This window comes from Sinocyclocheilus grahami, unplaced genomic scaffold (genome assembly GCF_001515645.1).
Source record: "Sinocyclocheilus grahami isolate Dianchi unplaced genomic scaffold, SAMN03320097.WGS_v1.1 scaffold668.1, whole genome shotgun sequence".
Taxonomy (NCBI): Eukaryota; Metazoa; Chordata; class Actinopteri; order Cypriniformes; family Cyprinidae; genus Sinocyclocheilus; species Sinocyclocheilus grahami.
The window spans coordinates 220,917-235,211 of record NW_015505847.1 but is presented as its reverse complement, the minus strand read 5'-3'; the positions used below and the strand labels follow the sequence as shown (position 1 = coordinate 235,211).

General features: G+C 38.6%; 1 protein-coding gene across 1 annotated transcript in view; it reads left to right on the top strand.

The window, feature by feature from the left end:
- Positions 1 to 14,040, top strand: part of LOC107558967 (collagen alpha-1(XXV) chain) — a 268,638-nt gene extending 254,598 nt beyond the window's left edge. The window contains exons 26-32 of the mRNA XM_016242681.1: positions 2,126 to 2,179; positions 2,514 to 2,567; positions 2,671 to 2,697; positions 2,874 to 2,927; positions 11,237 to 11,314; positions 12,563 to 12,601; positions 13,982 to 14,040. Of these exons, the coding sequence (XP_016098167.1) occupies positions 2,126 to 2,179; positions 2,514 to 2,567; positions 2,671 to 2,697; positions 2,874 to 2,927; positions 11,237 to 11,314; positions 12,563 to 12,601; positions 13,982 to 13,984 (309 nt within the window). The 3' untranslated portion in view covers positions 13,985 to 14,040. The remainder of the gene's footprint in view (positions 1 to 2,125; positions 2,180 to 2,513; positions 2,568 to 2,670; positions 2,698 to 2,873; positions 2,928 to 11,236; positions 11,315 to 12,562; positions 12,602 to 13,981) is intronic.
- The last annotated feature ends 255 nt before the right edge of the window (positions 14,041 to 14,295 follow it).

Below are 14,295 nucleotides of genomic sequence, written 5' to 3'. Positions count from 1 at the left end.
CAAATGCACAGGACGCGATTCACAAATAAATGCCAGGCAAAGTTGTGGTTGTGACATAAATATATATTTGTGAATATGTTTTTTATTTGCAAATCTCATTTTATTTATTTGTGAATTTAATTCATGTTTGTGAAACTTTAAGATTTATTTGTGGATCTCATTCTATTTATTTGTGGATCATAATCTATTTATTTGGAATTAAGCAACAATTCTACCCCCATAATTTTACCACCTTGTTGCTGGGGAAGATAATGTAGCGATCTAGTATCTAGGCTATTTTATTAATGAAAATCACGGAGAAGCATTGACAACAAGTTTGTGTCTGTGTGCAGCGCAATCAGCGATCTCTGACCTCTCTCTCTCTCCTGTGTGTGTGCGAGTGATGCTTGTTGGTTAGTGTAAATCAATTAAAGCAGCGCATTAATATAGAGCGGTGATTAAACTGACTTGGAACTACCTGTGCATTAAATGGTTTTACTGCATACCTGCCAGCCAATCAGAATCCAGTATTCAGACAGACCATGGAATAAAGTGACTTATATAATGCATTTAATGTCAAATAAGCTAAACGTAAACAGGTAAAAGCGGGCACTTCAAGATCTCTATAAATATATGTCTCATTCTGTGTAACAAGTATAACATTAGACAGTATGGCTGAGTTTTTCTTTCATTTCAGGAAGAGGTTCACAGAGACGGCAAGTGCATTTTGTATGTTTTCTTTATTTTACAAAAGTACAACGTTTCGCTGTTATTTTGAAGGTAGCATACACAAATAAAAATAGATCATTTTGAATGATGTCTTGCTCTTATCTGACGGATAGGCTATCACATTTTCCACTGATATGAGGAACCCAAGTGTTTGCGCCGGTGCCTCCCGCGCACACACAACATATATAATCAGTTATAGCATTGCAAACTTTACATCGCAGCCTCTTAAACATAAGGTATTGGTGACTCAAATTAACTTGTCTTTTGTACAATATGTAGGTTTTGCCGGTCAGCGCAAGCATCGCCATGCAGTGGTATTTTTCCAAACACATTTTTTGCATATGTGAAGGATGTTGTTTAAGTAGATATTCAGATACAAGAGAAGTACAAAGCCATCTTTACATAATAAATAGGCTAATAGTTTATCAACCAAATGTTAGGCTACACCACATCTAATGATTCACTCATGGAAATGAGAGGTAAGCCTATATGAGCCCAGCAGGAGGTTCAGTTTTTAGTTTTGTTTTAAATAAGATCTAGGCTTAGCATTAAAATAAATGTTGTTTGTAAAGAATGGCACTATAATTTATTTTATGACATACAGTAAAGCAAAACACGAGGAATAGTGTTTTTCCTAATATCAGGACCATTGCAAATATTTATTGAATTGATTCAATATAACAAGAAGTATATTTTGAGTGAGTGTACTATTAACAGTAACTATTAATTGTAACTATTTTCTCATTTTGCTCTATTTCGAGGAAGACACTTCAGCCCACCCTGATTTACATTAAACTCTAACCGCAACATTTGGAAAAGCAAGCGCAGAATGTGGAAACAAGAGCGAAGGGGAAAACAGCATAAAAATACAAAAAATAAAAATATGTGTAGAAATTGTCTGAGCACAAAAAACAGAGAAATATAAGAAAGCATGATTCTGTGTGCAATTCGGATAATTTTGCATTATGATTTTAGATGTGTTTAAATTTTGGTTTCACGCTTGTTATTTTTTTATCCCTGACTGCAAAACATTTGGTGGGAATTTGATTCCATAGGTCATGTGACACATTTATGGTGAAGGGGGAATGTGGTTAGACTCTTTGGTAATGTTTCATTAATGTTAAGCTCTCTGTGACAGTGAGAGATTAAACAACAACAGGAGATACTCTGTGTTTCTGCTGCTGAGTTTGACATTAACACAGATTTAACACTTGCTCATCCATTAAAATGCCATTTATTTGATATGCTCCTCCGTGTATTTATTTGAGATTTGCATGACCAATTACTAAAGATAGAGTCTAAAGATTAACATAGAGAGCAGAATCTTAAAAAAAACGGTAACCTGATTTTCCTAATTAACTGTGTTGACGTAAGTTTTTATGAAAGCACAAAACGTTATACACTCCTTTATTTATAGGGTATGGATGGACCACTTGGGACTCCTGGTCCAGCAGGTCCAAAGGGCGATAGAGTAAGTTTTATTATTTTATATAATTTTATTATTATTTTATTTTTATTTAGAATTTTATGTTTGTTTTCTGCTTTTTTCCTAATTTTAGCATAGAACTGTAAGGTAGACAATTACACTTAAACAATATGAATATTGCATGCTAGTTTATGTTTTTAATCTCTGATTTACCTGAATTCTCACAGTGTTTTACTGTTTAATCTCAGGATTTAAAATGACCAGCACAGGGACACCTGCTGATCCTCACAGCACAGCCTTAACATGTTTAAGGGTTTATGGTAATACTAGACACTAGATTTGTTTATATAAAAGGTGCTGTTCAATGTACCTGTCACAGGGTGAGAAGGGTGATGTTGGTGATCCTGGACCCAGAGGGCCATATGGGTTACCTGTAAGTATTCATTTTTGTTAATTATTTGGCCATTTAATAATGGTCACAATATTCAGTATTGTAGTTCCAGAAAATATTTTGCTTTTTTTCTTCTTTTTTGAAGGGAGCTGCTGGAACACCTGGAATGGATGTAAGTTGTCACTCATTTACTGCTTGTGTGTTGACTCTTATCATTTATTGTCTCCTGGGTTGCTTCCTGCAACTGTTCTGCCCTCTAGTAGCTGTCAGCAATATCTTTGAAGATCTTTACCCCTGAACCAATGAGTATCCAGGCATTTGTAATTACTTGAAGTTGTATTTTTGCAGGGGTTACCAGGCTTAAAGGGAGACAAGGGCAACATGGGGGAAAGAGGAGAAAAGGTGATTGTGACATAGATGTTGTGAAACAGGGAATGAAACTTTCACTCTCTTTATTGATTAGATCTGATGTCAATGGACATTTACAAAGCAGTTTAGGCACAAAGCCTTTATATAGACCGAATGTGGGCCATGGAGTTGAAGATCAGTGTGAAGATCTTACATTTAATGGATTCTCTTCTACAATAGCAATAGCAAATAGCAATATTTATAGTTGCAGGAAAAAGTTTATGAACTCTTTGATTTTCAGCATAAATTATTCTCACAATTTAATCTGATCTTCACTGAAGTTGAAACAACAGACAAACATGGTTTCCTTATACATTTAAAATCATTAAGGGTGATCTAAGAGTGCACACATTTTCCCCTTCCTACACGATGAATGTTTATGCCATGTTTTTGGCACTTTCATTTGTTTTAATAAACTGTGTTTGTCTATTGTTGTGGTTTAGTTCACATTAAAATTTTATAGCCGATTTTTAATAAAAAAAATTCTGGTATAGTCAAAGGGTTCACGTATTTTTTTTACTCCAACTGTATTTGTATAAATATTTGTTTGTCATCATTCAGAGTTTCATTACTAACATAGCATTTTACCATCCCATATTCATAAAAGCCAGAAAAAAATCATTCTTTGTTTATTATTGTCAAGTGAAAATATTTATACAGTGATTCTTGCTCCAGCAAGAAATACAGAGTAAGTCCATTGACAACAGGCTCTTGCTTTTGTAATGGCCCTGTATTGGCTTCTTCTCTTGCATGATTCCTTTCGTTTTACCTGCCTGTTTAATAGACTTACACTGTGCCACTATGTTCAGTTTTTAATGTCACGGAATGTGCCACTGCAATATGTAGTAAGCAGGAAATTCAGACCCATTTCAGTTTTTAAGTTGTTTAAAAGTCTAAAACTAAGTCCTAACATATCCTAACGTCTAAATATACAGTTGTTTAATTAAATATATAATTCTGGATATTGGTCATAAAAAGTAGTTTAATTTAATAACACAAAATCATCTAGTTTTATACTGTAGATGTATTAGCATGGCACTTGAAATAATTTACAGTAACCTTGACACATTTCTGTTTTGAAATGTTATAAATTATGTAATAAACTAAAAAAATGAACGTCATCCCACTTTCAACAGTTTTTTTTTTTCATCAAATTTCTTAATATATGTAAATATTTTTTTATGAACATTAAAAGATTACATACATGGAGCAGATTTCACAGACATCTGATGAACAGGAATGAAATAATGAGTAAACAATGAAAAAAAAATTTGTTTAAACACTTTCAAAAAAACATCTGTAAGGCTTATTTGGATGTTACAAAATTATCTTTAAAATGCAGTATCCCGATAAAAGGATGTTTCTTTTTTTGTTTTGGATGTTTTTTTTTCCTCCACTCAAGTAAGGTTCTGTAAATCAGATTGCACTGCATTGACCTCAATGCTAAGTTTATTTATAAGTTATCATAAATATAGTCTCGCGTAGCCAGACCTTCAGACTGAAGGCAGAAGGTCTGGGAACCTTGGCTGCTTTGAATGGCTAAGGCCTGCCCAAGAGGCCATATGACTGACAGGTAAAGCAACCAATCACATTTCGTTTTGTGCCGCATCATGTTTATGGGCGTGGAAATGCCGCCACAATAACAGACTGGTGCGTAAATTCTTGGACATATTTTTAAGATTCTATGCCACAAACTATGAATATTTCACATACTTTTGAAAATCCAGCATTTAGTTGATCCTGATAAGCACTCATTGTTACAGTTGTAAACACGACGGCTTTCTTCTAACATGACAGGGTTTGGCATCTGAGGCTGAGACTATGATAAATATAACCTTCATAATATATTAAATATGGTTCCCTTTCATAGGTTCACTCGATTCTGCATCAAAAAACCCATATAAATTGTCTGAAGCCTGAATAGAAACACTCAAGGCACTGTGTGCTCCATAGAAAAGCATCCATACCAAAACTCCTCAGATTTTGTATTCTTCATGCAGGAAGCGATTTATCTAGCCTGTGATAAACATTTTAGTTTTTTCTTTGCATTGAAATTTTATGCTTCAGCAACCAGCTTGTTTGGATCTCATGTCTTTGTTGCTCATCAATTAGGAAGTGTATACCTAATTTCTCATGCTTGAGCAGCGCTCAGTGGTACATCTGATTGTGTGCACTGTGAAAACTAATAAATAAATAAAAGTTTAAGTGATTTGCTCCTGGCTCACCTTCTTTTTGAGAACAAAAGATTGGTCAACCCCCTGTCACTCTGTCTGTGCCCTTGTTGTGGCACCTCATGAGATCCCTGGGGATCCAACCTGTCTCTCACCTGATCATGTCAACTGTATTCCTCCAGTTGAATTTGCTCATGATGAGCTGTGTGCACATGGTGCAGTTTCTTTCAGGTTTGACGACCCCTAGCAGTCAGTAGGCGTGGCCCTCTCAAGCTTTTAAAGAGTTTACTAAGGTGGTTTCACATGTTGTCAACAGTGTAAAACTGGACTGGCCAGATGCATCCCAGTAGGAAAGCAGTCCAAACTGAATAACCGCTTTCTGGCTGGTTATACTTTGTGTCCATTGTGAAGACTGCTTCCGTTCTTTCCAGATCTCCATAATGAGTGATCGAGATCTTGTAATTAGAGATTCTTAGTTTGTGTCCCTAATCCGAACTAAGTAATCCTACTTCTGACTTCACCACCATCATAGATTTAGTGGAGCAGGGGTATATGCAATCCCAGCAGAAATGCTTGCTGCCTATCTCGTACCGTCTTCGCCCTATTAATAAACGTTGCACCCTGCCTTACACCCCATCTTGGAACTATACTCTTCAGATGTGCATTTTTAGGATGCTTACACAAAAGCATATATTATGACAAAGATTTGGCAAGGAGGTTGGTTTATCACAATAGATTTTATTTTGATTTACTTAGATCATGTTGGGGGCAAAGCTTGCCAATTTTGAGTGATTGCTTTTGGCCTAGTCTTAGCACCTCATGCATTTACAAAGAGCATAGATGCTGCCCTGGCTCAGTTGCAACTTCAGGGCATCCGTGTGCTGAACCTTGAAGCTGATTCTAGACCAGTCAAAAGACTTAGCATGTCAGCAATGAGAATCATTTCATAAGATGATTATGAAAGATGCCTCACTAGTAGGCTGGGGTGCAGTCTACAACGGTCATCCAGCTTGACCATCAGCTTTTACAACTCTCATTGCACATTCAATGCCTGAAGATGGTGTTTTTTCTTGCTTTTAGCAATTTTCATCCAGACATTATGTAGTTTCCTGCATAAATCCATAGACAGGATGAGTTTGCCTTCACATTTATTAAATTCTATCATTTAAATACTGTATATGGTATAGGGGTTCCAATGCGTCAGCTACTGACAGCTTTCATAGGTCGAGTGAACGTATGAAAGGAATACATAAACCTGTATGTATCAGTTATGTATGTAACCCTGGTTCCCTGAATAGAGAACAAGACTCTGCATAGCCTGTAGCATACTTATTTGCTTCTGTTTACTTAATGCATCAAAGTCTATAGTGATTCTTTGGGCACTTCCTTATGAAGCTCTGGTGACACAGGGGTACTTCAGACATTCGTCAACCCTGGGAGTCAGCTCCTGACACAGCTTTTTGTTCTTTATTGCGGGAACCAGGGTTACATGCCTAACCAAGACCAAGATGCTTTATTTCTAGTTTATGCTTTATGCGTTATGCTTTATTTTCTCCAGAAAACTGTATCGCTTTCCTAAAAATATGTGTGCATGCAGCATGACCATTTCATCACATTTGTTTTGGTGTTTAATTCAATCTACCATGGATAATTTTTTCTTTAATTGTCATCATTTAAAATTCTAAATCAATGTAATCTCTTGTAATGTCAAATTTGAACTGTTTGTGTATGATGTTTAATTCATGCATAATGTTTAATTCACTGTTATAACCAAGAAGCAGAAAATGGAGAGAACTGACTTTTCTGTTTTTGTCACAACATGATGGAGATACCGTTTTTCTGCCTGTGTGGTTTGTTGGGGGGTGGGCTTTTGTGGGGTGTTTCCCTGCTTCTCTTTCTCTTCCCTTGTGCCCTGTAAGACTGCTGTTAATCTTGTCTCTCATTCCATGTCCTCTTATCTGATTTTCCCATCTAACGTTTCCTGTTTTCAAAACCTCCCTTTCCCTTCTAGCAACACTTTTAAGTAAAACTATTATATATATATATATATATATATATATATGTATATTAAATGTTTCCCCACATTAAATCATTTACTATTTCATTCAGTTATGCATTTGATTCCTTATATTGTGACAACTCAGTCTAGGAAAAAAGATTTTTGCCAATATATTTTGTTGCAGTAGGTAATGGTGCACAGAGTGTTCCAGAGCCGATCCTCCCTATATGCAAAGTACGCAAGCTGCGTAGGGCCCCCGAAACACCAGGGGGCCCCCTTGCTCTAAAAGATGATTTTAGTTTAGTTTTTGAATTTGGCCAGCGGTTATGAAAACCGCTTATGTCATTTCTTTTAATGCGGTGCGCTGTCGCCCTTTCTACGTAAAAGTCAGTCAAATCACGTAACGTGAAAGTCATACAGTGTCTTACTCGAGACAAAAAAAAATGCGTACCGAGCCGCAGAAGAGACACCGTTTCTCAAGCGGACAAAGGTGTTTCATTCATTCATAAGTCTTCATTCATAACACACAATCGTTTCTCAGAGAAGGGACAGAGCGGTGTGGAATAAAGGTAAATTATGTGAAAAATAATGCTTTTTTTTTAAACGAAGCATGTTAGACTGCACTCCATAAACACAATGAAGCCTAGAAAAAAACCATTGAACCACTCCTTTAAAAAATAAACTTAGTAACACAGTAGTGTCATTATTCAGTACAGTTCAGTTCAATAACTGCTAAGTGATGATCCATTATGTTATGATCACCGCCAGCCTAGAGCAATAAGTATGGCTGGCAACCGAATGGTGCTGCAGGTGCAGTTCACAAATCAGTATATATACCACCCAAGGACCAGCTTTCGGCCAGTAGAGTGTTTGGTTTTAGAATGGAAAAACTGCTGATTTATCGGATTTTAATAAAGGAAAGATAGTGATGGCACAGCGCCTCGGAATTTCGATCTCGAAAACAGCTCACTTTGTGGGTTATTCACATGCCTCTTTTGTGAGTATGCATTAAAAGTAGTGCACGGATGGCCAAATGATGAACCGTCTTCCAGCCATGTGTTATCCACAACTAAGGAGTGGAGGCTGTCGCGTATTGTTCACAGCGACAAGGCCACAGTGTGACAAATCACCAGCAGCTACTACAGTGGTGACCAGGGCAATGTGTCAAAGAACACAGTTCATTGGAGCCTTCTGCGTATGGGCCTGCGTAGCCAATGACCCAGCCGGGTCCCCATGCTAACTGCATGCCATCACCAACAACGCATGAAATGGGCTCAAGATCATTGAGCATCGAGATTGGACCATGGTTGATTGGAAGAAAGTGGCCTGGTCTGACGAATCAAGATTACTGGTGCATCAAGTCGATGGCCAAGCGTGGATATGACGATAACCAACAGCAGATATGGCACCTGGATGCACTGTTGTGCAGACACAGGCCTGTGGGCACAATCACTGACACCTGTCAGGTATTTGAATGTTATTGCAGACCAATGCACCCATTCATGGCAACTTTGTTCCTTGCCGGTAATGGCCATTACCAACAGGATAATGCGCCATGCTGCACTGCCAGAAATGTCAAGAAGTGATTTGAGAAACATGATGCTGAATTGCTGTGAATGCCTTAGCCTCCAAATTCACCTGACATGAACCCAATCGAACCCTGCCATGTATGTGTACTGAAGGACCTGTTGAAATTTTGGTATGTACCCCAGTAGACCTTTCACCACCTCGATGAATAGATGCCATGCCGCTTGACCGATACCAAACTGGGATACCGAAGGGCTGACCTTGATAATCTGGGTGTAACAGACAGGACGTGACATGACCCTGGATGATCAGCTGTGATGCGACGTGACTCTGGATGATCAGCTGTGATGTGACATGACTCTGGATGAACTGCTGAGATGTGACAAGACTCTGGATGAACAGCTGAGACGTGGCGTGACTCAAGAAGATCAGCTGTGACGTGACGTGACTGGATGAACAGCTGAGATGTGACGAGGCTCTGGATGAACAGCTGAGACGTGACTTGACTCATGAAGATTAGCTGTGACTTGACTTGACTCATGACGATCAGTTGTGCCTTGACTTGACTCATGACGATCAGTTGTGCCTTGACTTGACTCATGACGATCAGTTGTGCCTTGACTTGACTCATGACGATCAGTTGTGCCTTGACTTGACTCATGACGATCAGTTGTGCCTTGACTTGACTCATGACGATCAGTTGTGCCTTGACTTGACTCATGACGATCAACTGTGACTTGACTTGACTCATGTAGATCAGTTGTGACTTTACTTGACTCATGACGATCAACTGTGACTTGACTTGATTCATGAAGATCAACCGTGACTTGACTAGACTCATGAAGATCAACTGTGACTTGACTTGATTCAGGAAGATCAGCTGTGACTTGACTTAATTCAGGATTGGCAGCTGTGATATAATGGGGCGCTGTTGTGTCCGCCATTTTGCGAGCGGACGCTGTGTCGCGTTCCTCCGCGACACCCACAGTATATGATGAACCAACAGTCAATAAAGCATAATCCATAAACTGAACGAGTGATGAACGCGGACCCACTCGAATGAGCTTTGACTTTAACGGCTGATTAATGCCCTCACAGAAAAAGTCTATCAGGACACAGTCTGGCAGATCAGAAAAATAAGATAGATCTAAATACTTTTGTACATAGTCCTCGAGCGTTCGTGTGCCCTGCTCGAGGGCTAATAATAGTCTTGCCATATCCATACCTGGCCAATGCCCGTGTGAAATGCTGCTGGATCCTTGTAGGGCCGAGTATTCTGTTACGGAGTAACCAGAACATGAGACGTGCCGATCCATGTGCAAAGCTTTTATTAAAAGACGTGGTCACAAACACAGGCAGGGTCGAAACACCAGCGAACGGGTATGGTACAGGCAAAACACAAGAGCAGTCCAGTAAACAGGCATGGGTCGATCGACGGTGAACAATATCCAACAGGGCAAGGCAAAGAGAGATAATCCAGGTACATAGCAATAATCCAGGCAGGGGCAAACAGAGTCCGAAACAGCAAGACAAAAAGGGTAATCCGAAAACACAGGCAAGAATCTGAAAACAGGAAAACAGGCAAGGCGAGACTATGACTAAACTAGCAAAACTGGAACCGGCTCCATAAAGTGCTATTACTAGGAGAGTAATAAACGCAGACAATACTTGGCGACTTGAGCAGGATCTGGGTGGATGTTATATAGTGTGTGTAATAGCTTTCAGGTGAGCATGTGATTGGTTACAGCTGTGTGCAATCAGTGCAATGGATGATGGGAAATGTAGTCCAGGGTATAGTGTAACAGTCTGTGTAGTGTGAGAGTCCATGCAGTGAGCGGGTGACCTATGGTGGTGAGTGAACAGACGTTCATAGACCAGATTCATGAATGAATAGAGCATATATACAATGTAATCAGCTATTGCCTGATGCAGTTAACACTACTTTTCAATATAACTTCAAGACTTCCATATCAACCAATATAATATAAACAAAAAGTAGGCTACTACGTGCACCTTTAAATACAGTTTAAAAAGATACATATACATATACTGGTCTCAAAACACTATACAAAACTTCTCTGATCAGACATATTCTTCCACTGACCAAGCTATTGTGTCCACAGGGGGAGAAGGGAAAGAAGGGCAAAAAGGGGCCTAAGGGGGAGAAAGGAGAACAGGGTGCCCCTGGATTAGATGCACCCTGCCCATTGGTATGTCCCAGCTGAGAGCTGGAAAACTGAAGAAAGTGGAGCCTTAAGAGAAGAGTAGTCTCGTGGTCAAAATGGCAACTCACCTCATCCTTGATATCTGAAATACCTGCATTGTTTTTCTAAAAAACATTCATTTAAAACTGGAGCCTACTCGAAAAATTACTGGAGTTCCTAAATCTAGCTAACCAAGCCTGATGCTTTCTAGGACAAAAGCCAGGACAAATTGGTCTACAAGTACATAAGTTAAAACACTGGTCATATCAAGAAACGCTGGTTTGCTAAGAAACCACTGGACCACTCTTCTCTGCCCTGTGCCGTGCTCTCTCGTCTGGAGGCCGGAAGGGCGCCTGCAGCCTCTATCCTAGTAACACTCCCAGTTCCATTTCTATGACACAGGGTTTCCGGGGCTTTAAGGGTGAAAAGGGCGAGCCAGGTCAGCCTGGCCTGGATGGGCTGGATGCCCCGTGCCAATTGGTACAGTATCCTCTTTTCCTACCTCTCTGTGCATGCTGCCAGCTTTGCGCCCACATTGCTGAGCACCTCTCATGCATGCTTCTGGTGAAAAAGCTTTAATTTAACCATGCATGACATAAATAGTGGAGCAGAGCTTAATGTAGTGTATCCCATTGCCTTTTAACACATGTACTGCATGTACTATCTGCTTTCTATTGGTAAAGTCACAAGGCATTTTAACATAAGTTTCCCAACTGTATCTTAGCATCAATAGTAGTAATTTATTCCCTTATAGTTTAATACACCCTTTTGCATGCAATATATACTATCCACTTAGTTGTGCATCTTGTGGCCACTTAAAACTGCATTAACTGCTCACTAGCACCTTTATCAGCATTTTAGTGATTTTCTCACCTTCTGGAATAACATTTAATCTTATTCTAGTTTTCCTAAGTGAAAAAAATTAAATACTTTCTGCTTATTGAATAGTATTTGCTCTCCTCAGATGAAATAACCAGTACTAATTAACCTTGGATCCCTTAAATAATCCATCTTGTGTCAAACCCCTCCTGAGACGTTACTTAGTGCAGTGTCAGCATGAGTCGCTCTTCCCCAGCCTTTAACCCTCTTCTGTTCCCTCTCATATATCTGTTCCAATTGGGCACTCAATCCTATGGAAGAGAAGAAATTGAGTCTTCAAGCCATATCCTGAATCACCATGTTTAAAGACTTCAGTTAACTATACATTTGACTGTGTCATTTTGCATATATGAATGAACGCTTGTTATTAAGCTAGAGCATTAGGGCATGTATGTTTTAAAGTATATATGCAATATAAAAGTCCTACTTCATTTTAGTAAAATTGTTAATGATAATTTGCATGAATATTTAAGCTTGAGTTTTTCTTGTGCTTTTTACAATGTTTACGAGTTTGTAGTGTGTCCAATTGTTAATTACTGTATTTTTGATTCAGCTAACATGCTTCTCATTACCATGTCTGGTTTGTTTCAACATAAATTAATCTATTAAAACTTTTTGTTTCTTTGTTTTTTATTATTGTATAATATTGTCTTTGCGTGCACCTTTGGCACATCACAGTCTCACAATTACATTAGTTACATCATAGCATTATGGTTAGCCACTTTGGGGTTTCAGCATGGTTAAACAATACCTCGAAAGCCTTGTTTACGTTAAAATATTGATATATAAATATAATATTTATATATTATTAATATATAATATTCCCTGTTTCTTTTTTCTCCACTATAGGGTCCAGATGGACTCCCAATGCCTGGATGTTGGCAGAAGGTAAGTTTAAGAAGATCCTCAAAAATCCTATAGATATTCTTTAAAGTGTGATTACATGTTAGGTATCAATTCCACAGCTTTGTCAACAACATTAAATGTTTTATTCATATATGCAGTGGTTGCCAAAATTATTAGAACACCTGACAGATCTGAAAATATTGACCTTTTTTGCCTCCAAAACATGATTTCATTTCATAATGTTCATGAAACATGCAGATGTTTGCTCTGAGCACAACAAATATCAGGTGAAGTGAGTCATACTGTTTTTATCCACTTTCAACTTTAATATTTGGTATGTCCACCTTTTGCAGCAATTACAGCAGCACATCTCTCTGGCATAGTGTCATTATATTGTCCTCATGGAAAATAAATCCAGGCCCAATAAGATGACTCCCAAATGGTACTCCGTGCCTCACCAGAATGTTGTGGTATACTTTCTTATCCATGATGCCATCAATTTTCACTAAGTCACCTGTTCCTGAGGCTGAAATAACACCCCACACCATAATACTACCCCCTCTGTGTTTAATTGTTGACAAGAGAAACTAATTTTTATATCTGTTCCCCTCCCCCCATCGAACATACACCCTTCGCTTGTTGCCAAACTGTTCAAACTTGGACTCACCAGTCCACAACACTTTTTTCTACCTCTCCTCTTCCTGTTCTGGTGTGAATTGGCATCAAAGCAGTCTAAAGTGTACTTTACAGTGCTTGGACTGCATCTCACGTCCTTGGATATGCAGTGGTAACTCCAGCCAGCATCAAAAAGGGCCTTTATTCGAACCTGTGGCTCACTCGTTAGCTCCTTCTTCTCCCTTAGCCATGTTCAGAGATAAACATGTGCTTCAAGACTACTTCTAGAGGCTTTGAATTTATACCAGTTGGTGGTGTGGCCTCAGTGACAAAACCCTGATGTTACCAATCACTTAATGAGCAGGAAAGGCCTTGTACATTCAAAAGAATCACACAGCTGTGTCCTAAGACTCTTGCATCACCATTTAACCATGATCACACCTAACAATGATTACACAAGTAATTTGGCTTCTTCTGTGAAGGAATATGATTGTGTGACACTGACAGTGAAATAGGCCTAGCTTGTTTTTTTGTAAGGAAAATGAGCTAAATCTCCTTATAATGTTATTCTATGGTTTATAGAGCATAATGATGACTTTGTAGATATTTTATTTGTTTTATGGGTTATTATAATTGCCAATTCAATAAAAACAACTGAAACCTTTTAAATATGCCATGTGTTCTATTAATTTGGGCCACCACTGTAAGCAATTGAGTGGTATTAGAGTGGAATACCTCACATCCTTTGGCCTTTGAAACTCTCCCTTTTTATATTAAAACATACGTGTCTTTGTGTTTTCTTTGCAGTGATCGGTCTAACACAAAACGCATGGAGTTTGTAAATAAGGCTTCACTTTTTTTGTAAATACTTTTTTTTTTTAATTCCGGGAAAAGAACGTCATGAAGCTTTCACGTAGCTGTTCCTGTCATTTCAGTGTGCTCATGGCAACGTGTGTAACATTCACATCAGCACTGTGGAATTTAAAGTCTTGACCAGTAAGAGACTATTCACAAGGGCGTGTTTGCCCTGATTTGCATGGCCCAGAATGAGAGTGGATACCAAAACAGACTAACGGGGTTAACTGAAAAGAAGAAGGAGGAGGCGACTGAGGGATCAGCTT